The sequence below is a fragment of the Eptesicus fuscus genome, chromosome 22 (assembly GCF_027574615.1).
Source record: "Eptesicus fuscus isolate TK198812 chromosome 22, DD_ASM_mEF_20220401, whole genome shotgun sequence".
Lineage (NCBI taxonomy): Eukaryota > Metazoa > Chordata > Mammalia > Chiroptera > Vespertilionidae > Eptesicus > Eptesicus fuscus.
Window position 1 is genome coordinate 35,890,964 of NC_072494.1, and position 25,283 is coordinate 35,916,246.

Consider the following 25,283-nt stretch of genomic DNA (forward strand, 5'->3'; position numbering starts at 1 on the left):
TGAACAGAGGAGGCTTGTGAGGCGTAAACTTAAACCCTGATTATACTGCTCTGTGTGAAAGCCTGGGACTGGAAAAATGGCTGCTTTGTGTCCTTTCCCGTCCCTATAGGGAAACCATACAAACCTCCGGACAATCTGTTACTTAAAGCTGAAAATGCTAGACCTTAGAAAAACAAGGAAGAAGGAAAGAGAGAAAATGTCAGCTTCGCTCAGAGAAAATCCGTTGTTTATTATTTTACTTCTGAAGATAAATACCTTCGGCAGTTTCATCTGTTATTCTATGCGGTGCTTTTAGATATAATAAGAGCAAGCAGCTACCATTCACAGAGAAACCTAGGTGTGGAGCATTTCGCTGGGAACCTTGTGAACTCTCGCTCACTTAATCCCCACAACAAGTCTGCAAAGGCAAGTGTTACTCGCACACTACCAAAGAGGAAACAGGCTTGGAGAGAGCCTAGCCCTTTCATAGGCCTGAGATCTGCGCTGTGCTCTGCCTGGCTCGAACCCTAAAAGCCTGTAGCTCACCTTTTCACGACTGTAATTCTGAGCCACTCTCGTGGTAAAGAATTTATCAATGAGTATTAGTCTACAGTTAAATATACCGACTTGCATTCGAATATATTTATGAAACACATACGTACAAACGCTTTGCAAGATGCCTGTGGGAGGTAGGGAACAAAAGAAAGTCCTTGGTCCCTGCCTTTGCACTTAAAAAGGTCCAGCCCTAACCGGTTTGGCTCGGTGGGTAGAGTGTCGGCCTGCGGACTGAAGGGTCCCAGGTTCGATTCCGGTCCAAGGGCATGTACCTTGGTTGTGGGCACATCCCCAGTAGGAGGTGTGCAGGAGGCAGCTGATCGATGTTTCTCTCTTGTCGATGTTTCTAACTCTCTATCCCTCTCCCTTCCTCTCTGTAAAAAAAAATCAATTAAAAATATATTTTAAAAGAAGTTCTGGTGCGGGAAATGGGACACACATGAAACATAAAACAACAGCACAGGATTGAAACAGTAATGTCGGCCAATACTCAGAGTGGGGTGAGGGGGCGCGGTGATGACCTGCCACCGTCCAGAGGGGAGAGAGAGCTCTCTGGGATGGATTAAGATGAGTAAGGAAGAAGTGGTACACACATCCATCCATATCATTCATGTTAAAAGGATAACATGTTGCTTTGGAATGGTTCAAACGCCTTTAAGTAGGCAAGAACTATATGTCATCTTGAGTATGTGCTCATTCAGTATTTGGATCTCTTTAATTTAACGCCTGCCTATGACAGAATTTTTATGGCATACGAGTCATGGGAAAGACACCTTTTCTTTGTATTCGCTGAGACCACGGAGCAGTGTTTCTCAAAGTGTGGTTCATGTGTGATCAGTGTTGCCAGGATGGGGTTTCTCCATTGCTCACGGGAGTGGGGCTGTTACGATATCTCGAGGAAAAGAAGTTTCTAAGACTCACACGGGAGAATGAGAGATTTTTATGTGCATAGAGCCGTGGTCGGCAAACGGCGGCTCGCGAGCCACATGCGGCTCTTGGGCCCCTTGAGTGTGGCTCTTCCACAAAATACCACGTGCGGGCACGCATGTACAGTGCGATGGAAACTTGGTGGCCCATGCGCAGAAGTCAGTGTTCGGCTCCCAAATCGTTGTACTGTTGATATTTGGCTCTGTTGACTAATGAGTTTGCCGACCACTGGCCTAGAGTTATACCCCTTGGTTGGTCAAGTCCCATTTCCCTTAAACCCATTTCTAGAGACTGTGCAGCTGGGGCTCCAGTAGAGCTAACAGCAAAGCCAGTGTTCAAAGTTTCCACTCCACGGTGGAGGTGAGTCCAGGACAGCACCAGGCTCATTTTATTTAGTTATGTATTTATTTATGTATGTATGTATGTATGTATGTATGTATTTATTTATTCATATTGATTTCAGAGAGGAAGGGAGAGGGAGAGAGAGATAGAAACATCAATGATGAAAGAGGACCACTGATTGGCTGCCTTCTGCATGCCCCCTACTGGGGACTGAGCCTGCAACCAAGGTACATGCCCTTGACCGGAATCGAATCCGGGACCCTTCAGTCCACAGGCTGACGCTCTATCCACTGACCCACACCAGCTAGGGCAGCATCAGGCTCATTTTAGCCCATCAGTCCATTGTGTGTGGGGTCCACATGGCTGTGGGCCACATGGGCGAATGCAGAGGAATAGACTCCCTGCAACAAGAGAGCCAGGAACGCAAGAGGGCCGAGAGAGGGAGCTCCCTTTTTTCAGGAGCTTATATGCCTCAGCTTTCACGCCCTTGCAGTGGCTTTGCCTTTTCTGGCCCATGACCTACTCCCAGGTGTGACTGACAAATAGTCACCTTCTCTATGTCACCTAGACGTTACTGGGCACGCGTCTCCTCTTCCTTTGTCCAGTCCCTTCCCCAGGTTCTGCAGGGAACAGACCTGGAGAGTGTTAAGCTGCAGCTTCCTGGCACAAACGGCATGCCTGTGTTATCTGGCCTTCCCTTTGCTCCTTTCTTGTTAATTAATTAATAACTGGGTTAATGACAATGGTATCACATGGATACAATGGTATCACATTGACAACATAAATCGCCTTGGAATTTAGGTATACATGCAGATTTCTTATATTCAGATTCCCAGGCCCCACTCCAAACTGATAGAAACCAAATTGCTGGAGGTGGAACCTGAAAATCTGCACTTTAAACAAGTATCCTAGGTGATTCCCTTTTTAAAAATAATTTATTTATTTATTTATTCATTGTTAATCCTCACCCCAGGATATTTTTCCATTGATTTTTAAAGAGAGTGGAAGGGAGGGGAAGACAGACAGAGAGACACATTGATTAGTTGCCTCTGGCACCCCTACAAGGGCTGGGTGGGGATGGAGTCTGCAACCGAGGTACGTGCCCTTGACCGGAATTGAACCCGGGACCCTTCAGTCCGAAGGACGATGGTCTGAACTAAAATGGCTAGGGCTTAAATTTTTATTTATTGATTTTTAGAGAGAGAGAAAAGGAGAGAGAAGAGAGAGAATCATCGACTTGTTATTCCACTTATTTATGCATTCATTGGTTGATTCTTGTATGTGCCCTGACCAGGGATTGAACCCACAACCTTGCATATTTGGACAATGCTCTTAACAACTGAGCTACCCTGCCAGGGCCCTAGGTGGTTCTTATACACATTGAAGTTTGAGAAACTGATGTAGCAGAAGACTTGGTTAATCACATATATTGATAGATTTGTGAGCTAATAATATCTCCTATTCATTGAGCACTTACTGTATGCCTAGCACACACTCACTTCCGTCTGTAAAACAAACTTGGTAGGTAAGTATTGTAGCCTCCGTTTTACAGTTGAAGAAACTGAGGCTCAAAGAGAATTAAAACTTGCTGAGTTCACCTGGTTAGAGAGAGCGAGCCAAACCAGTTCTGCTAGCCTTCAATGTGTATGCTTTTCCCACAATGCCTACCACAGCATTGCCTAGGGATGGAGTGCCTATTATGTGCCATATCATTTCAACCTAAATCTTTCAATGCCCTCACATGGTACTCTTGCCATGTAAGACAACTAAGACTCAGAGGTATTGATTTATAATCTCAAAATTACCTTCCACCAGTGACAACAGAGTTTGCTTTGCTTTTCCTCACTTTTACTTCCTCCTGAGTTTTTAATACTTTTTTTTCAGCTCTAGCTGCCAGGGCTTCCTTTCTTGGTATAAATTATCCCGACCCTTTTGCACCTCGTTTGGAATGGCCAATGGTGAGCTGAAATCTAGGTCTCCTTTCTAACAGCTACCGCACCTTTTCTGAACAGGAACGAGAGCCACAGTCTGAATCAAGAGGAAAATGTCAGTGGCTTGAAAAACTTGCTGCTGATCTTGTGACTACAAAGAAAAAGACAACTTCATCAAGGAAGCCTCTTCTGGGAAGGGGAATCACACTGTCCCATGTGAGATCTCATTCTGAAGCATGCATACTTATAAATAATTTTCAGTCTCACACAGCCTGGGGCATACTCACGCAGACAGAGAGACAAAGGGCCGTTTTCACTGGTGAATCCACCCAGGCTTGCCTTGTACCTCTCACAGGGTGCTGCTGAAGGGAGTTAGTACTCCATTCAAGATAGAATGACAGTGCAATTCAGCAGTGGATAGCTCAAGTCATATAAATGTCTGTCTGTACTCTTTTCACCAAGTAATACGCTCCTGGGCATTTTCCTGGGAAATAAAGAAAAAGTAAGTAATGACACAACAACAAAAAATATCTATTACCATGAAAAGCCTGAAACAACCCTAATGCCCAAGAATAGGGAGTGAATGAGAAACAATGGCATAACGATACAATGGAATGGTATGTTGCTATTAAGCAAAAGACATACAAGGATACAGAAGCACAAAAAAGCCTTCTTTAAGTGATGTAAAATGAAAACATTAGAATACAAAGTTTGCCTTGAGCTAGAAGAAGGGCTTTGGAGTCCGACGAACTTGTGTTATTAGCTAGATGGACTGAGACACATCCCTTAACCTGCCTCTCAATGTCCTTGTCTATAGAATAGGGGGTAAACATACCTATCTTTCCAGGGTTGTTATAAGAATTAAAGATGATATAAACTCTATGGGTAAAATCTGTAGAAACCATGATGGGCCGGGAGTGCTACTGAACATTTTTATTTGACATGTATTTATTTTTATGATGTCTTAAATGTAATACTACTTTCCCCCCCACTTACTCCTCCACATCCTTAAAACATTCCATACTCCCTAGGCCAGAGATGTATGCTCATGTCATCTGGAAACTTGCCCAAGTGGATCACTAGCCCTTTAAGAAGGGCCGGAGATCAGTGCTGCTGAAATCAGCTCCTGGAGGATGGTAGAAGCCCCAGACGCTGGCACGTAGGAAGGTGGCTCCGCTGGGTCCCAGGACCTGTTTTCCATGCCCTTAGAGATGTATGTGCAGCTTGCTACGTAGAACTCCCTCTCTCCTCTACAATTTGGGGATGGGGAATGTTCTCGTGACCAGGATGTCCTCCATCCACTTTTGCTTCAGAATCCTAACCCTCACTTCCATTAAACCACCTCCCTTCGGAGCTGGATTCCTGAGAAAGGGGGTAGGCCAGAGGATGATACGAGAGAGATATTTTCTTTCAGCCGAAATAGATCGAGCACCCTCTCTGTTTCAGGCATTATGTTTGACACGTGTGGATAGATATGTACTAAGCCAGTTGGAATATGTTTTAGAACTCAGGCTTCAGAATCTTTTAGAAAACCTCTACCGAGAGAGTGTTGACACAGAAAAGGGTATTGACAGGTTTTCATCTATCCATCTTCCTCCATCCAGGACTGGCCCAGAGATATAAAAATACAACCTGTTGCTATGTTTTACGCTGGGCAGGCAAAAAAACATTAACCAACAATGAATTCCACTAAAGTGTCAGACAACATAGCGGAGAAAGAATCAAAACCACTTAGACTGGGAAAAGCAATATTATCTTGCTGATGAGAAATGAATTGTGGCAAAACTATGTTCAGGACTTCTGGAAAGCTTTGGGTCAGTTACTCTAAAAAATTTCTAACCCTGACCAGTTAGCTCAGTTGGTTTACAGTATTGTCCCAATACACCCACCAAGGTTGTGGATTCGATCCCCGGTCAGGGCACATACAAGAATCAACCAATGGATGCATAAAAAAGTGGGACAACAAATTGATGTTTTCTCTCTCTCTCTCTCTCTCTCTCTCTCTCTCTTTCTCTCTCAAATCAATAAAAAAGAAAAATTTCTAGAAACTTTGTTCCTCTACTTGGCAGTAAAACAAGATTATCTCTGTTTGGGGTTGCACCAAATTCCTTTTAAGTGTTTTTCCTCTCCATGCTGTGCATCCTAACAGCCAGGGATGCCACTGATGAAATATTCAGCATTGGAATGATACTTGATGTATAATTAAATAGAATGCATTTAGTTCCGTTTTATAGACCTTTGGTCTCCGGGGAAGAAAACATTTATTAAGCACTCCTATGTGCCAGGCAACGTACTGACTGCTTTGCACATTATGCCATTCAATCTGTACAACCCTGTGAGTTAGGCAGTACTAGCTCCACTATACAGATGCAGTAACTGAGGCTCCAAGAAGCTAAATTATTTGCTTAAGATCACAAAGTAAGTAGCAACACAACCAGCCCCGGAACTTGGGTCAGATTCTCTCTGACTCACGCTTTCCCCTAAATTTTTACAAAATTTAATTTCCACTTACTGTGGCTCATCCCAACAAAAGACTGATGTTGAGCACAATCATAGGATTCTCTCTTTTAACAGAAGTCACAGAGCCAGCTTTTAGAACTTAGGTTTGTAGCAATCACCATCGTCTCACAGTTACCTTTTATTGAGTGTCTTTTATGTGCTGGGCTCTATGTTGAGCATTTTAAAAAAATACTTTCCCCCTCATTTTAATCCTTATAATAACCTCATCTTAATCCTCATGATTATCTCATTTGATGGTTGAGAAAACCAAGACTCAGAGGGGCCAACAATTTGCCCAAGATGGGAAAGTTGCAAGTCAGGGCTAGAACTCAGGTTTGTCATATTGATAATATAATTGATAAAAGCAGCAGCCATTGATTGAGTGCTTACTATGTGTCAGATACTGCTTTTTAAAAACTTTGACATAATTTGAGATTTACAATTGGCATTGTTCTTTTAATGCTCACAGTAACTCTATGAAGAAGGTACTAAGACTTAGAGAAAGTAATGTCTCCGAGGGCGTACAGACGGGAAGGGATAGAGCTAGGATTTGAATGCAGGTCTCTTGGACTCCAAAACTATTGGCTTGACCCTGCGGCTTTGCTAACTCCTGTTCTGTCTCCGCACACCCGGGCTTCCCAAAGGGTGGCCCGCAGACCGCAGCATTGGCCTCACTCGGGAGCTGGTAATACATGTGGAACCCAAGTCCCGCCCCAGGCCTGCTGAGTCAGAAGTGTGTTTTAGCAAGATGCCCACACAATTCTTGTGCACATTAAAGTTTGAGAAGCACTGAATTGCAACACCGTCAGCAATATACAGAATAAGCAAAGAAGAGAGCAAGATAGTCTAGAACAGGATTCTTAGAAAGAAAGAAAGAAAAGAAGAAGAAGAAGAAGAAGAAGAAGAAGAAGAAAAAGAAAAGAAAGAAAGAAAGAAAGAAAGAAAGAAGGAAAGAAAGAAAGAAAATAAACAAACAAAAAAATAAAACAGGGATTCTAAAATGTGTTCCCTTGGAAATCCGCTTTGAGCTGGAAGAAGGTACATTTCTGCTGCTAAACTTGATAATGGTGATCTTTTCCCAATTCACAGCAAAGAAATGGTTAACGAATGTTATCATCTCATTTTATTTTCCTAATGTTTCCCCCCTCTCTTCTTTGGAGCCGAATTTCACTTGGCTGTTAGTGATAACTTTAGAAGATGACAATGGAACAGTAGTAAAGTACCCATGGGAAACTCAGAAGTGTTTAGTTGTATCTCTCTTTAATTTGTGGATTTCTTTCTTTTTTGTTCCAAATATATTTTTATTGATTTCAGAGAGGAAGGGAGAGGGAGAGAGACTGAAACATCAATGAGGAGTGTCATTGATCGACTGTCTCCTGCACGCCCCCTACTGGGGATTGAGCCCGCAACCCAGGCATGTGCCCTTGACCACAGTCAAACCTGGGACCCTTCAGTCCACGGGTGGATGCTCTATTCATTGAGCCAAACCGGCTAGGGCTAATTTGTGGTTGTGATTTTATGTTTCATGATGGAGAATAGTAATACTTTCTATTAGTAAACGTGTCTCTGATTCACTTGGCAGCAGTCAATGATAATGTCATTTGGTGTTCCATAAAAAAACACTCGAGTCCCACCTACATGAACGTGAGGACCAAGGTTTCAGAATCTCCCCAGGAATCATCTAACCAAGAGGAACTTGTCATAGAACAGTAAAGTTAGAAAGTTACATTTCTTACCCATTCCTCTTCCTCCAACGCGGACCACATTAACTTACACAAATGTAAAGCTACCGATTCTTTCTGGGTAGCAGGAACATCAGTGGTCTTTATTTTTTCCCTTGTGCGTTCTTGAATATTCAAAAATGCTACAGTGAACATTCCCTCATTCAACAAGCATCTAATGAGCACCCACTCAGGGACAGGCGCTGTTCAGGTGCTGGAGACACAGCCGTGAACAAGCCAGACAAACACCTCTTGTTCTGCTGTCAAGATCTTTGGGCTTTTCCTCTTGGGCCGGCCAGTGACCTTGAAGAAGACACTTCAGGCTTCCTCTCTGAAGGGGAAACATCTGGTAGCCACAGACCTAGGAACTCAGTGGAGGAAGAGGGCTGAGAATTTTAGCATCTAATGTCCATAATTTCAACTTAATCTCCCTGTTTATAAAGAGACCTCCTGTTTAACCCTCTCTGGAGAATAAAGAAAACAGTCTTCTTTGGGGAGGAGTAGGACAGTTAAAGAAGGGAGAGGTGACCTGGAGATCTAACCGATCTTACACAGCTTATAAAATCCTCAGACCTCCTGCAACTAATTACTGAGACTTGCGGGATTCTGCAGTATTAACCAGGTTGGGCCTCAGTCATTTTTACATAAAAAATAAATATTTTTTTTAAATTTTCACAAGCAGAAGGAAGACACATGGACTCCCAGGTTTTTCCCACTCTGGGTTTGGAATTCAGGTTTCTCCAGATTGGTTACCTTAGTAATAGTTAATACTTGTCCACTTGCTTTTCAGCTTCTATTTCGTTGTTGTTTTTGTTTTAGTACTGGTTCTTCTCGTTGTTGTGGGTTTATGCTTTTAAAAATCCAGTTACTGGGGACAAGGGAGAAAGATCAACCAAAGGACTTGTGTGCTTGCATATGAGCCTAACCAGTGATCACAGACAACAGGGGGGTGAGGGGTTTGGGATGGGAATGTGGGGGGGGGGTTTGAGGACAAATATGTGATACCTTAATCAATAAAGTAATTAAAAAAACATCCAGTTACTAGCCCTAGCCAGTTTGCTCAGTGGTTAGCATGTCAGCCTGAGACGGAAGTGTGAAGGGTTGTGGGTTCTATTCCGATTCTGGTCAAGGGTACGTACCTCGGTTGCAGGCTCCATCCCCTACCCTGGTCAGGGTGGGTGTAGGAGGCAACCAATCTATGTCTCTTTCTCTCTCTCTCTCTCCCTGTCCCTCCCCCTCCCTCCCACCCTCTCTAAAAGTCAATGGAAAAAAATATTCTCAGGTGAGGATTAACAAAATAAAAATCCAGTTACTGTCATTTCAGTGGTCTAGAAGGGAAAAAAGGAGACATTCTTCATTAACTGCTGAACTCTCATCACTTTCTGGAAACACTTTCCTGTACTAACGTAAATCCTCTCGTTATCATTCAAACCCTTCTGCTCATCTATTTGTCCTTAGAATTGGATATCTGAATAAAATATGTATTTTCACTTTAGGTGATTGTGAGTTAGAAAGCGTTCATTGTCCTTCACGAGCATTAAGATTTTAAACAAAACAAGTGATCACTTTCCTCAGCAGCTCAAAAATGGGGATGAGCCCTGGCCAGTGTAGCTCAGTTGGTTGGAGCGTCATCCTGTACACCAAAAGGTGGTGGGCTCAATTGCCTGTGAGGGCGCATACCCAGGTTTCAGGTTTGATCCCCAGTTGGGGCGTGTGCAGGAGGACCAATTGATGTTTCTCTCTCACATCGATGTTTTCTTCTCTTTCTTCCTTCCTCACTTTAAAATACATTTTAAAAATAGGATGAGACATACTCATACATATTAAACGTTATGTATGTAGGTTAGTTATTGCAGCATTGTTTGTTAACACTAAAAGGCTGCAAAATATCTAATGGTCCGTCGATAGGGGACTTGTTAAATAAACATTCCAATCCATAGGGTAGTATATTATACAGTGAAAAATAATAAGGCAGATCTTTATGTCCTGGTGTGGAAAAGTCTAGAAGGGCAGTATAGAGTTAGTATTGTGGGCTATCATTTGAGTTTAAAAATACATATTTATATAGTATCTATATCTGTAACAGTGGTTATCTCCTGGGAGGGAACTAGGTGACTGGAAGACAGCAAGTAAAAGGAAGTTTTGCTTTTTCCTTGTGTACTATTTGAATTTCATACCACAGCCTTATTCATTTAAAAAATAAATATAAAGTACTAATGAATGGTTTTTAAAAGAATGAGCTCCATGACCTTTACCTGACACAATGCCCTCCCTGACTAACCCTTTGTATGCCGTGTCTATAGATGCTTGAAGAAATCCTTTTTCGTGAGAATTTTCAACTGAAAATATTTAAGAACACCCGAATAGTGAGTAATATAATTTATTTTTAAATATATATTTTATTGATTTTTTACAGAGAGGAAGGGAGAGGGATAGAGTTAGAAACATCAAGAGAGAAACATCAATCAGCTGTCTCCTGCACACCCCATACTGGGGATGCGCCCGCAACCAAGGTACATGCCCTTGACCGGAATCGAACCTGGGACCCTTGAGTCTGCAGGCCGACGCTCTATCCACTGAGCCAAACCGGTTAGGGCTAATATATTTATTTTTATAATATTCATTGCAAATTTGATTTTTTAAAAATTAAATTCAAAATATCATGGCATGTAGGGATGGTTTCCGTTTTGGACACATGGCAGTTAACTGGTTAATTCTGCCTATCCAAATTTTCCTCCATCTTCAATAGATATTAATTTCCTATTCCTTTTCTGGACAATTTCAGCCCAAGTACGCTGTCATCTGATCTTCTTGACTAGAAATTATTTTGTGTCGCAAGTCATCATACGTTGCTTTGTTACAGTGCTTCTTCTTCATTTTTAAGAATATCAACCCTCTTGTATTAAACTTTCCATTTTGTATTTTCCTTTTGGTTTCACTGAGCCTTTCTATGGGTTGTCTGTGGGGTCTTGCAAAGATGAGGAGTGGCCAGTGAAGAATATGTGAGCAAACAGAAGGGAGTACATGAGAAGGAGCTTGAGGCTCCCTCTTTGCCAGGACCCTTCAAAAGCATTTACCAAATAGAGATTATGTGAACCAGAGACCCCTTTTTTATAACATGCTAAAAATATAAAATAAAGCCTTCACATTTTACATGGAACTAATCCAATGATCATGACAGGACTTAGCTAGGAGTATCTGCACCCAAGGGATGAGATGTTGGGAGACAGAAGCAAAGATTTTAAAGCAAGAGTTAAAATTTTAGAGCCCAAAGGGCTTGAAGATCAACTAGTCAAAACCCTTACTTCATAGGTCCCTAGGCAAGGCACTGGGGGAGTTCAGACTCAAACTACAGTCACGTTTAAGTTCAGTTGAGGAACTACATTATTCAGGCTGTCAGAGAAGTCTGGCTTGGGTGAAATATGGGGTCTTTTCACATCAAGAAAGACAGGAGGGTTCTGTGCCTAGAGAAGAGGGGAGAGAAAGCAGGAGGGGAAAAAGAGGTGGTTGTCACGTTTTGTCTCCTCTGTATTTGTGTTCTGGGCTCCTTGACAGTCCGTGTGAATAAAAGTGTTCTATATTAGCAGAAGCCAAATTAAGATAATTAGAACCTGTTTGGAAGGCTACAAACCTCAACTTCCCTTTAACCAGCTCTCTCCTTCAAGAAACCAAATGAGCTCCAGTTTAAAGCTCTTTAATGAGCCTTTCACACACCCCTTACTCACACTTGGAGAGGAAAGTCAGAAAAAGAGCAGGAGCCCTAGCCGGTTCGCTCAGTGGTTAGAGCGTAGGACTGCGGACTGAAGGATCTGGGTTAGATTTGGGGAGCACATGCCTGGGTTGCCGGCTTGATCCCCAGTGGAAGGCATGCAGGAGGCAGCTGATTAGTGCTTCTCTCTCATAATTGTTTCTCTCTTTCTCCCTCTCCCTTCTTCTCTGAAATAAATAAAAATATATTTAAAAAAAGAAAAAGAAAAGAAAAGGAGGAAACACAAACATGAGGGATTTCCCTACTTCCAGGGTATTTTTACCCAGTTCCCCAGTATCTACTGTATTCGGAAATTCAGAGCCATTAGGGTAACCATGGAGATATTACTGGCTTCCGTCCTGTTTCCTTCCTTTTCTTTGCTGTTAGAATCTTTCTGTAAGGCACCCCACTTCTGCTGGCGTCCGGGTCCTGCAGCTCCTCTCTCTGCTCAGAGACACATATGCAGGGAGCAGGAACACGTTTTTAAGCGAGGAGAGCGTGTAAGCAGGAGAACTAGTGAGGTCCATACCAAAAGGGGATGAATACCATTCACCATCAGCGGGTTTGGACTACAAGTCCCAGGAGACACCGCAGCCCACGGCGCGTTCCAACGATCCTTCCCTCGCTCTTCTGGATCGTGGAGATAAAAGGTTCCGTTCGGCGCACTGCAGTATGGTCTGTTTTTAACCGCGTTGACGGAGTGCGGAGCCCGGCCGATTGCAGGCGGGGGCGTTAGGAGGCGGATTCCTCCTCCCTCCAGCGCTGGGGGGCGGGGAGGAGGGAAGCCGGGCCAGCGGGCTGGGGACGGAGCCCCGAAGACAGCGGGCCGAGGAGATGGAGGGCGACGGGGTGCGGTGGGGGAGCGAGCCGCTGTCGGGTCCTGGCCCGGGCGGCGGCGGCGGCATGATCCGGGACCTGTGCCGCAGCTTCGGCCGCTACCGCCGCTACCTGGGACGGCTGCGGCAGAACCTGCGAGAAACCCAGAAGTTCTTCCGCGACCTCCAGGGCTCCCACAGTCACAGTTGCCCCTCCTCCCCCACCGAGACCGGGTTGCAGGCCGGTAAGGAGGGCAGCCGCTAGCCGAGAGGGCCGAGAGGCCAGCGGGACGTGGACCGCACCCCTGCCTGCCCTGCAAAACAACTCCGGGGAGAGGTGGAAGGGGAGAAGGGCCGTGCGGCCGGGCCCGCGTGCCTGCACCGGCCGAACCCCACATGCCCTGGGAGGGCATCCCTCCGGGTGGTGGGGAGAAGCGAAGGGGCGGCGTGGGCTCGGCCTGGGGTCCCGGGGGCAGGAGACGCACGAAGGCTGGAGTCCCCGGAGCTGGATCCCGGGGGCCGGGCTGTGCGCGGGCGGGCGCGGAGGCCGGGTGTCGGGGAGGGCGGGGGTGAACCCCAGGAGTGCGGGAAGTTGCTCCGTGTAGGCGGCTGAGCCCCTGTGGCTCCGAGTCCCTGCTTAGGGATGGAGGGATGGAGGAGGGGCTGGAGGCAGGGCGCCCCGGGAGGCTGAGGAGGCCGGGGAACTCTAGTGGATTGAGCGTGTGTTAGGCGTGCTTGATTGTGTGTGTGATAGGCGTGTTTGATTATGTATGTGATAGGCGTGTTTGATTATGTATGTGATAGGCGTGTTTGATTATGCATGTGATAGGCGTGTTTGATTATGTGTGTGATAGGCGTGTTTGATTATGCATGTGAAATGCTTTTGCACCCAGTCGGGAGGCAACTCTGAAGTAAGGAATGGACTCACAGTGGCCCTGGGGTCGCTAAAGGCGATGATAGTTGATGGGTGGCATCGACTTGTCAGAGATGTTGCTTGTGCTTATGGTGAAGTTAGGGAAGGGATTGTTTTTGGCCCTGAGACTTCTTGACACGGATTCTCTCTGGGATGCGTTGGAGGCCCTAATGGCACTTAAGATTGTGCAGGGTCTTCGCTCTTTCTTAGGTTCTTGTTTCCTCTCCAGCGGCTTGTTATTGGCGGGGAACGGGAGGGTTTGGTTTGTTAATGACTGTATCGAACTAGGAAATAACCTAGGTTGGAAGGGATCCCATACAGACGGATACCTTGGGGACCACATAGCAAAGAAGTCAGTGGGGTTAATTTAGTGATTCAAACTTAAGTATGTATTAACATCACATTAAAACACTATATGTCTCCGGCTCTTTTCCACAGATTGAATGAGTAGGTGTAGTGGGTGGGTCCTAAGAATCTAAACATAAGAACATCTCTGGGGATCTGATACAAGTGGTCTGCAAATAAACTTTAAGAAACACAAAACTAGAGGCTGATAGCAGATTTGAACATGAGGCTCAGAATGGAACGAATTGTTAAACTCATCAGGGTTTGTGTATTGGGCCCTATATTTCCGAAGTTGCATGCTTAGTATCCTGAATTTGTCTGAGACTCCAGAAATGGTGATAAGAATAAGACAGTAAGATTCTGATAAGGTCCTTAGTGATACTATACTATTACATTTAACTAGCCTAGATGTAAATAAAAAGACCATTTTACTTCATGGGATAAATGGGAGGAGGAGGATGACTTGTGTCAGGGAGGGGGAGATTCCCCCCCCCTTCTTTAGTTCCAGGGCTGGACTCATAATAAAATTGACACAAGAATAAATTAACAGGAGAAAAAAACAATTTAATAGGTACACATAGGAGAATGATAATATGATCAGATCATAAAATGAGGCTCGGAATTATCCAATCGGGCACCTTTAAAAAAAATTCTCACCAGAGAATGTGTTTTATTGATTTTTAGAGAGCGAAACATCCATCGGTTGCTTCCCATACGCTCCCGATTGGGGACTGAACCCGAAACCTAGGTATGTGCCCTGACCAGGAATCTAACCCGAAACCTTTTTTCCAACTGAGCCACCCAGCCAGGACCAACTAGGCACCTTTTATACTGTGTAGCCAAAGAAACAAATGTGACAAATTGACAGAACAACGCAAGTTAGTGCTTATTAGAAAGGAATCTAAGCAAAGTTTGGAATTGAGTAGTAAGTTAGTGAAGGCATTACAGGGCTTGTTAATACGAGCTTTTGATTGGATTTTTTTAAACCCTTGTGACAAGATTGTCTCAGCCCTGTGGAGCTAGGAGGGTGCCTAGCACATGGGGGCAGAGGTTAGGGTTTTCTTCTTATACAGGCTGTTCCTTAAGGAACTTTAATTCAAAATACTTAATCTGCCATCGTGGGCTCTGTGGGATTGGCCTGCCCAGGGCCCCCACACTAGCTATGCTGAAATTGTGGTATTGACCTCTTATGCCCAGAGATGTTCTGAAAATGGAGCGATAGAGGGGGCTGATTTCTGTGAGGCCGTCAGAAAACAACTGGTGGGAAGGGCTCCGGATTTTAGCGATGATCCCCAGGGTGTGTACTTTGACCCTCTCCCTTAGCAGTGCCTCTCCCTGCTCACCGGGTTTTCTTAGAGCTTATCTAATAAAACAGCACAAAACAAAAGACCCTCTATTGCCGTCGTTTTATAACAACTCTTTATTCTTGAGTTACCACTGAAAAGAAACCGAGAGAGTAGATACACCTGGGAGGGATGGAAGTTTTCAAGGCATCTGGGTTGGCTCTTTATTTTTATCCTTTAAAAGTCAGCGTACGAATACTAAGGCACCTTTTGCATGTTGCCTCATTGGCTTTTCTAGTTGACTGCATGGTGAACCAGTCCGAGCGCTTTTAACTCTCTTCACCCTCTGTCCACCCGAAATAAAAGCAAAGAGAGGCTACCGATGACGGCACTGGGAGCAATTTGGTTCAGTTCCTGTCAGTGTGAGGAGTTTTATCTGTGGAGGGGAGATTAGTGAGGTAGCACTGATACTCGTATGTATATTCTGGGGTGCCGTTTCCCCAGCTGTGTAGGTAATTGTGAAACGAGGGACCACTCCTTAAGAGACAAGGAGCTCTTGTTCTCTCCTTTTTATAGGCTATCTCTGCAGGGTCATGTTCATTCAGAGACCGTCTCGACTTTCTTTTGTGAATGTTGGTTTCTAATTAGAAGGAACTTGGGATGTTAAGAGAAGGGGACACTCGATTTAAAAAAAAAAGTTTTTATAGAAAAAGAGAAGGCGGGGGGTGGGGGGGGCGCAAGGAGAGAAACATCGATAGGAAAGAGAAACATTGATTGGCTGCCTCCAGCACTCACCCTGACCAGGATTGAGCCCGCAACTTGGACACGTGCCCTGACCAGGAATCCAGCCAGCGGCTTTTCAGTGCACGGATGACGCTCAACCACCTGAGCCACACTGGTCTCGGTGGGACCCTCAGTTTTTCACCCAGTGAACCTCTAGAAGGTTTTAAGATCGTATCAGGATGGGGTGTGCTTCTGGGTTGGATGTATATGGTATTTGAGCAATTGAAGATCATGGATTTACTCTGTTTCTGTTATATCACTTTTAACCACAAATTAGATGGGAAGGACCCCAAAATTATGCTTCCTTCTTTCTTTTGACAGCTTTGCATTCACTGGAGGCAGTATACATAAGGGTGTTGCAAACATAGGTTTACAGTTGCTCATATGGAAAATAATACAATAATTAATAAATAACAATACAAGGATAAACTGTTTCATGGACTCACAACTGTAAGCTTACTTTTGCTCCACCCTGTATATAATGCACATGATGTTTTAGAAGTTAAATAAAATAGATGACATAGAACTCTAAAATGAGAGTAGCTTGGACTGTAACAAAGAAAACTGAATTATAAGTGAAATTTCCTTAATTGAGTTTCTCTGTGGCCTTCTTTTCACCTAACTGTGGGGTTGGAGAGCTCCTCTATCCGTCAATTTTCCGCTGTCAGAAGGTTGAGAAGTAATGAGAGAAAGGCTTTGAGCACTTCTGAAAAAGGCAGATGGACTGTTACAAGTAGCAAAGGGAAAACTGCTTTTCTTTTTAGATCCTCTGGAGTGCCTAGCTATCGCAATGGATCACAAATCTCTCAATTTTAAGAAACCAGAATGACTCAAATGTGTCTAATTGGAATGTTCTAGTATCCTGCATTCCCTCAATCCTGACTCCCACTCCTATTGACTGAATGACCTTGGGCAAATCCCAGCTATGCTGGGCCAGTTTCCTCATCAGGAAATGGGGATTATGGTAATAGCACTTCAGGGTTGTGGGGAGTTATATGTGTTTAGAGCAGTGTCTGGTACTGCTGTCTAACTATTTGCTATTATTCAATAAACTTTTGAGTGCCTGGTTTAGAGGATAAACAGTCAAAGACATTGGCCTTGGCCTTGGATTAGTGGAAGTCAGTCTTTCCCTTTTATACTTTTCTCCTAAGAAAGAAAAAAATATATATAATAGTCAACATTATCATGTACCTATTTGTTTATGTTGGATGAGAGATGAAAAGGAAGACCTGAACTTGGTCCTCTAGAAAAGTATAATCTGATCTCAACCAATGCACACTTAATGCGTAAAGCAGAAAAATGGCAGAAAGCTGAGGTATTGTAGGCGTTTTATGTGAGTTATGATTCTTTTTAGAGCTCTTTGCCTTTGGTTAGCCAACAGCTTGACTTCTCCCACATTCTTCACCCTCTTTTTTGTCACAGCTAGTATAAACTGGTTGCCAGAATTAAAAAGAAGAGGAAAAACACTAGTGCACTTATTTAAGTAGACATTTTTCTTGAACTCCTTAGACAGAAATTGGTATGGATAATACAGTTTAAGTGGCAGAGTGACATCTGGGCAAGGGACAGAAAGTTGGGAGAGAGGAGATTCTTTCCAGCCTGGATTTATAGAACTGCCGTCTGCATGGGGTTGGGGGTGGGGGAAGTTGGGGTTTGGGGATGGAACAGAAAGAGATGGGTTGGTGTGCTTTCTAGTAGTTTGCCACGGTCTGTGTAGAGGAGCTGCCTCAGCATCCTATATAATAAAAGGCTAATATGCAAATCGACCGAATGGCCGAAAGACTGGTCGCTATGATGCACACTGACCACCAGGGGCTGACACTCAATGCAGGAGCTGCCCCCTGGTGGTCAGTGCACTCCCCCTGTGGCCAGGCTTATATACAGGCTGGCGAGTGCAGCGGTGGTCGCGGGAGCCTCTCCCATCTCCGCGGCAGTGCTAAGGATGTCCAACTGATGACTTACGGGCCTAAGCTGTCAGTTGGACATCCCCTGAGGGCTCCCGGGCTGCGAGAGGGCACAGGCCAGGCTGAGGGACCCCTCCAAGTGCACGAGTTTTGTGCATCGGGTCTCTAGTTTCAATATAAGCTCAGCAGAGATGGTGTAATTGTGGTTCTCGCTACTTATATTATCTTAGATGAATAAAACCCTCTTTCTCCAAGTTCATCTAAAACTTTCATTTTCTCTCTCAGTTTTCTTCCTGGATGGAAGCAGCATGTAGTGGTCAGAAGCAAGCCCAAGCATTTGCATCAGACTTGGGCTCCTGTTCTAGTTCAGCCTCTTATTAATGGTGTGGCCTGGGGCAAGTTACTTAAACCTATTTGAGTCTTGGTTTCTTCATATGTAAAATGGGAGTGGTACAGAATGCCACTCATTTTATGATTCTATCTATATGAAATGCCCAGAATAGGCCAATTCATAAAGAGAGAAAGTAGATCAGTGATTGCCAGGGGATGGGGAGAGAAAAGTGAGAAGTGACTGCTAATGAGTATGGATTTCTTTGGGGGAATGAAAGTGTTCTGGAATTAGATAGTAGTGTTGTTTGCACAATTCAGTGATATGTGAATTATCTAAATAAATAAATGGGAGTGATAATGTCTGCCTCACAAAGTCACTATGACCTTTAAAGACACTATACATCAAAGCACTCAGTGCAGGCATATAGTTAGTGCTAAGTATATTAGTGTGGTGTGTGTGTGTGTGTGTGTGTGTGTGTGTGTGTGTGTGTGTAGTTGGTGAACAGTAGCTTAGGAAGTTGGAATATGATGGGTTAGGGGAAGAATAAGAGAAGCAGAAAGATAGAATGTGGGACAGAGCAGTTTTGAACAGGAACCAGACTTAGGCGCGGGTCTCTAAGCTCCAGTTCTGTTTCTGTGACTCCTCCCCTGTTCTTTCTGACCTGGCCACGGGAATATAAAATGCACCCTGGCAGGGGAGAGATCTTACTGCAAATGAGTCATAACCCAGGCTCCATAGCTTGTCATGGAACCATAATTTACTTCAGTGGAGACGTTATCTGATGGAGTGAGTATAATGTGACACTACCTATATCCAAGCCTCTTAGTCCCATGTCCATTCCCTAACATTTAGGGTGCCAGACTCCTCTTTGCTGATCTTGCTACCTCCTTGTCTCTGGGAGGATATGGCCTCCTCAAACACAGTGGCTGTTTGCACCCTTTGCCTTTCCCACCTTTCCCCTTTCTAATCTGCCTTTCCTAGGATTATCTGTTTCCCATGGCACAGGGAAGCCCACAATTAAAAAGGTTGGGATGATTCTGCCTGCTCCTAAAAGATATTATTACCTTAAGTTATTATTATTTTCAGTGTTTATTGATTTCAATATGATTAATTCTTCAGCCTTGCAAGTAGTTTTAAAGAAAGCATAGATTTAAATAAAAATTCGTTCTGGCCTTTACATTTTGTTTTGCTCTGTCCACGTTGCCAGCATGCTCTTTATTTCTTCATACTTCTGTTATCTGACTCACTAGGTTAAGGGAAAAAACGATCTTCCTGCAGTAAATGTACTTCTCAAAAACAACCTTTTTAAAATAAAACCTTAAAAACATGTTATTGAAGTAAAGGGAAATATGAATTTCCCCTTATATCTGCTGCTCAATTCCTATAGGCTCAGCACATACTGATTATGCTTTTAATTATTTACTTCTTTGCATGATAGCTGTGGATGTATTTGTCTTATCCTTCTGACTAGATCGTGAACCCCTCAGGGTAAAGACTGTTTTTACTCATCTTTGTACCCTACAATTTCCACCATAGCGCTTTGTGCATAACAGACAAATACCTTTTCAATTATTTCCATGGCTAGTAGACTTTGGAATGATGTTGTTTCTACTGCAGAAGGGTTTTTCCCCCTAAAAGAAAATGCTTTTTGTAGATTTGCCCCATTTTGCTCTCTGGGCCCCTAAAAAAATAATGATGCGCATTTGATAGATGATTGACTAGGCTGGAGTTGCGTTTTTTGCTAGTATCCCAGAGAACAACTTTCACGTCCCACAGAATGAGTTGCATGCAGATATCCGGTATCAGAGCTTCCCCATGATACAGGAAGTAAATTCCTAATACTCATTCACTCAACAAACCTTTATTAATGCCTGATTGTATTGGATGCAGGACACATAATGAATGGTGAACCACTGTCCAAATAATTACGTTACTCATTCCAAGTTGATGTTATGAAAGAAGGATTAGTGTTTCATCATGCTGCTTCTACTGGGTTTTCTACACATTGGTTACCTACTTAATTAACCATTAGCTGCCTTGCAGGGTGTAGGGACAAGGCATAGGGGAAGTTGTAAGATTGAATGGCATTGATAAAACAGGAGTTGACATGCTTTATTAACTTTCAGAAAGAAGACAGAAAATTAGCTCCAAACTGTCTTTTTGTTTTTAATCCTTACCCGAGGATATTTTTCTATTGATTTTTAGAGAGAGTGGGAGGGGGAGAGACAGAGAGAAACATCGATGTGAGAGAGACACATTGGTTGCCTCCTGCACGTGCCCTGACCAGCGCCTGGGCTGGGGAATAGCCTGCAACCGAGGTACATGCCCTTGACTGGAATTGAACCCGGGACCCTTCAGTCCGCAGGCCAACGCTCCATCCACTGAGCCAAACCGGCCAGGACCCAAACTCTTTTATGGAGTAATTATAATTATCTTGTTTGTATGATTCAAAAGCAGTCTCACCCCGGGGACTGCACCTGCAACCCAGGCATGTTGACCAGGAATCAAACCCATGACCTTTCAGTATACGGGACCTGCTTCAACCAGCCGAGCCACACTGGCCAGGGCTGTGATTATTGTTAGAGTGTTTGTCATCTTCATATCTTTCTCAGAGGTTACTCACAAGGAAGCCAGTATGAAGAGTATGAGGTGTGTGGGTGCGTGTTTTTTTTCTTAACAGTTTGTTTATTTTTTATTAAAATTTAAAAATTGATTTGAGAGAGAGAGAGGAGAGAGAGAGAGAAAACATCGATTTGTTGTTCCACTTATTTATGCATTCATTGGTTGATTCTTGTATGTTCCATGACTAGGATTGAACCCACATATGTAGTTTTATTTTTTTTAAAATATATTTTATTGATTTTTTACAGAGAGGAAGTGAGAGGGATAGAGAGTTAGAAACATCGATGAGAGAGAAACATCGATCAGCTGCCTCCTGCACACCCCCCACTGGGGATGTGCCCGCAACCAAGATACATACCCTTGACCGGAATCGAACCTGGGACCTTTCAGTCCGCAGGCTGACGCTCTATCTACAGAGCCAAACCAGTTTCGGCAAATGTAGTTTTAAAGAAAGCATGGATTTGGCATATTGGGATGACACTCTAACCAACTGAGCTACCCAGCCAGGACTTCCCTAACAGTTTTAAGACCTAAGGTAAAATTTGTTCCTTACTTCTTGTAGGAAAATAGTTCACCTCTAGGAATGATACGTTTTGCTTCCTATATGGGAATCTGAATGCTGTCATTCATAACAAGAACACAGAGGGTGAATCCTTGTGGAAGATGCATTTTTTCGTTATTTCTTTAAAATACTTTTAAAAATTGATTTCAGAGAGGGAGAGAGAGATAGAAACACTACTGATGAGAGAGAATCATCGATTGGCTGCCTCCTGCATGCTCAACACTGGGGATCGAGCCCACATCCTGGATATATGGCCTGACCGAGAATTGAACCCTTGACCCCCTGGTTCAAAGGTCGATGGTCTACCACTGAGCCACTCTGGCTGGGCCAGTTTTTCGTTTTTGACCTTCCAAGGTCTGACTGGAGTCCCTGTGGGATTTCCAGTCTAAGTTTAGTCCACCTCATGCTTGAAAATTTATTCTTTGCCAAATGGGGAGTCTGGTAATCTTGGGTATCCTGGAACTTGCCACCTTAACAGAGAGAACCAGATGTAGCAGTGGCTGAGATATGTGCCCTCTTGCTTAGAGCTGTAAACCAGCCATATATAATATTCCTCCAAAGTCCAAACCAAAACTGAAGAAAAGTTGGCCAGTGCATGGGGGGTGGGGGGACCCATTAGTGTCCCCGATGGCCCACAGCTGCAGGGCCTGCCATGGGGTGTAGTAGTGCCTGTTTCTGTCTCTTTAGCAGGCAGTGTGAGTGGTTTGGACGCATGCCCCAGCCTTGTGCCCTGTGGCTGTGGGAACCTTTGACTACAATCCTCTTTGGAGTTGGGCCTCTATAATGTGTTTCCGTTCCTTGGGGTGGTGGTTTCTGGGCAGGAACATGGGAAGTAGGACTTGAAGGTTGTTTTTCTTTTCACTTGTTTAACTAATAATGCATCACAAACTCTCCCAAAGAATTATGATAGGCCATGTAGTCATAAAAGCCTTTTATTTTGAAACGAAAACCTCACATTTCTTTTAAAAAATACTTTTATTCCTTTTCTTTAACTCAGATGTAAAGTAGGTCTAACTGTAGCTTCATCAGATTAAGAGTTTTAATGCCTTATTTATGCTGGACAAAATTTTATCTTAGCGTATTTAACCTTTTCAGTCTATATTATGTAGAGAGGATTCTTTTTAATTGATTTTTTTTTTTTTTAATAAAGAGAGAGAGGAAGAGGGGGAGGGAAGAGGCAGAGAAGGAGGAGGAGAGGAAGAGAGAGAAACATCGATCGGCTGCCTTCTGTGTATATGCCCAGACTGAGGATCGAACCCACAACCTAGGTATGTGCTCTGACGAATTAGAACCTGCCACCTTTTGGTGTAGAGGACAACACTCCAATTAACTGAGCCACACAAGCCAGGGCTCCCAGGATTTTTTTTTTGATTTTTTTTTTATCAAGACAAACTTTTCAGCGCAAAGACCAAGGCCCTGTCATAAATATAGCTAGATTATAAGATTTATTTGAATAAAAACTTTATTTAAATTAGAGAGACAGTGACTGAACCAAAATGGAGTTTACTTTTTTGTAATGTGCTGCACCACATACTCTAGCCTTAACTTTTAACATTATGGAGATATCCAGGTACGAGGAAAGAATGTAGGGGAAACAGTATTCCTCTGGCATACAAGAGCCCCACTGTCGAAACCCATTTCGGTTTCTCTGGATTGAACCATTTCCTGTTCTGCTGGCTCTCATTCCATGTGGTAAATGGAGGCATTCCACTGCTCCACCCTGGGAAAGTGGTTTGTTGGTATAGAAATGATTTGCTAGTATCTGGTAAGAAGGAGGGCTGAGTCCAGAAGAAGTGGGGGTGTATTCCCCACCTCTGAGGAATCAGAGGCACCACTGTAGGCAGTCCAAGGTCAGGTTCTTCTGGTGGGTTCTTGTTCTGTGAACTGGATCGTTATAGGAACTTTTATCGAAGTGTCCTGACCTGGAGCATGATGTTTGTCTCTGCCGCTTAGCCTTGAGGATTTGGATTCTCAATCTGATCCTGAACTGCTAAGATTAGTGCCTTGAACTCCCCTGACTCTGATCTGGCAGCAGTAAGCCTTCACAGGAGGATTGAGGAGGCAGAAAGTAACGTGCAGGGCCAAAGTGCAGACAGCGAAGAAACTTATTTAAATTCTGTTATTGCCGTATTTAATGCATTTTTAACCTGCAGGGTTTGGTTTGTTTTGTCAAGTAAAATTCTCTCTCTTGATGTCTTTCTCCTCTGAGATCCAGAACTGCGTCACTTTGCTAGGCATCCTTTTGGCTCATTTTAAAATAATTATTTTGAAACAATTTCAAACAAACATAAATCTTGCCAGATCAGTGCAAAGAGCTCTCATACTACTTCATGCAGCTTCCCCAGTTAACATTTTATTGCATTGGCTCCATCACCCAATATCTATCTCTCCATGATGTCTACTCATTTTCTGGAAGGTTTGAAAGCAAGCTCTAAGTAGGTTGTCTTATCTCTTGTAAACACTCCAGTGTACATACCAGCATACAGCCCCCCAAATCAGGATGTTAACATTGACTCACTGCCACCATCCAGTCCAGAGATCCCATTCAGATGTTGCCAACTGTCCCAGTAATGTCTGTTTTTCTTTTTGATCCAGGGTCCTGTCCGGGAGTACATGTTGCATTTAGTTGTCATGTCTCTCCTCCTCCTTCCCCTGGCCTTTATTACATCTTTGATAGGTTTAAAGAGTTGGTTTTACTTTGTGTAGGATGACCTTCCGCGCGGATCTATCTGTTGTTTCCTCATGACCAGACTTGGGTCATGAGCTCTTAGCAGGATTAGGCACAGAAATGACGTGGTGTGCATGGTGTCAGCTTACCCCGCTCCTGGAGACATTAAGCTTGGTCATTGGTCATGTTACTGTCCTCTAGGTTTTCACCTTAAAGTCACCATTTTCCTCTTTGCAGTCAATTTTTTGTGGGGAGGTGTTCTAAGATTTCACTGAGAATCCTGTTCCTGATATACCACCAGATGTAGCATCTACTTGGTCTACTTGACAACTGCCATCTGCCTCAGTGGCGGTTTTTATAGTTATCACGTATCTCTTAGTTGGTATTCAGTGTCAAGGAAGAGCTCTCCTTTTCCTTTGTTTATCTGTTTATATCAGTCTGCACTTGAGAGTTTTTTCAATGGATTTTAATCTGTTATCATTAAAAATTTTTTTTCAAGCTTATATTGTTCTTGATTTGGTCTGTGAGCCCCCGTTTGAGCTGGCTCCTGCGATCATGCTTACTGGTTACGAGTTATAAGATGCTGCCTTCCAAATGACAGAAACTAAGCCCTTGGTGAAGCCTGGGGTCCTTCTTCGAGGAGCCGCTTCCCTCTCTGCATCTTGTAAATCCCAGCCTCAGTTGCCAGCGGCCTTTGTGCTCCCTCCCTCTGCAGCAGGCCCGGGAGCAGCTTCACCCAGAAAGTAGCTTGTCAGCAGGCTGCTGAGTGCGTGTCTCCTCATTGCTCATGGCCTCCAGAGGCTATAACGCTGGGGGCAGAGGCGCTCTCTTCCCTGGTGCCGGGACAGCATATTTCTTTAAAACTATCAGAGATGCCCATCAGGTAGGAGAACTTCAGTGACATTTCTGCCAGCTTGACTTTTCAGCTTTCAATACAAGCTTGGCTTCTTGAGTACATTTCAATCTCTAATCTCTAAAAACCATCCCTTTCAACCAAAATATCTTGTACTGCTTGGTCCTGAAGTTTCTGAAACCCAGACTACCTACGCATATGTTTTCCTTAAAGGGGTGCTTACTCCAACTCAGAATCCTTTAAATTTAGCTCAAGGTCAGAGAGCTTGTTGGGGAATGATAAATGTTTCTTAGCAGAATTATTTCTCTCTCAGCTCCTGGGATTTTTGTAGCTCAATACTTTGAAGCGTGTAGGAGAATTGATTGTAGTAGAAAGACTATAAGCTTCATTTCTCAACTTAGGATTTATCCTTTACTCTTGGCACAGGTAATTAATAAGAAATAAAACATCACTATTTGTGGAAATGTATATTTGTGTTACTGATTACTTCAGTGAATTATAA

The 25,283-nt window shown here is 43.7% G+C and overlaps 1 protein-coding gene across 1 annotated transcript in view; it reads left to right on the plus strand.

Moving 5' to 3' along the window:
• The first annotated feature begins 12,520 nt into the window (after window positions 1-12,520).
• DSTYK (dual serine/threonine and tyrosine protein kinase) overlaps window positions 12,521-25,283 on the plus strand; it is a 52,770-nt gene continuing 40,007 nt past the window's right edge. The window contains exon 1 of the mRNA XM_008154205.3: window positions 12,521-12,762. Within this exon, the coding sequence (XP_008152427.1) occupies window positions 12,537-12,762 (226 nt within the window). The 5' untranslated portion in view covers window positions 12,521-12,536. The remainder of the gene's footprint in view (window positions 12,763-25,283) is intronic.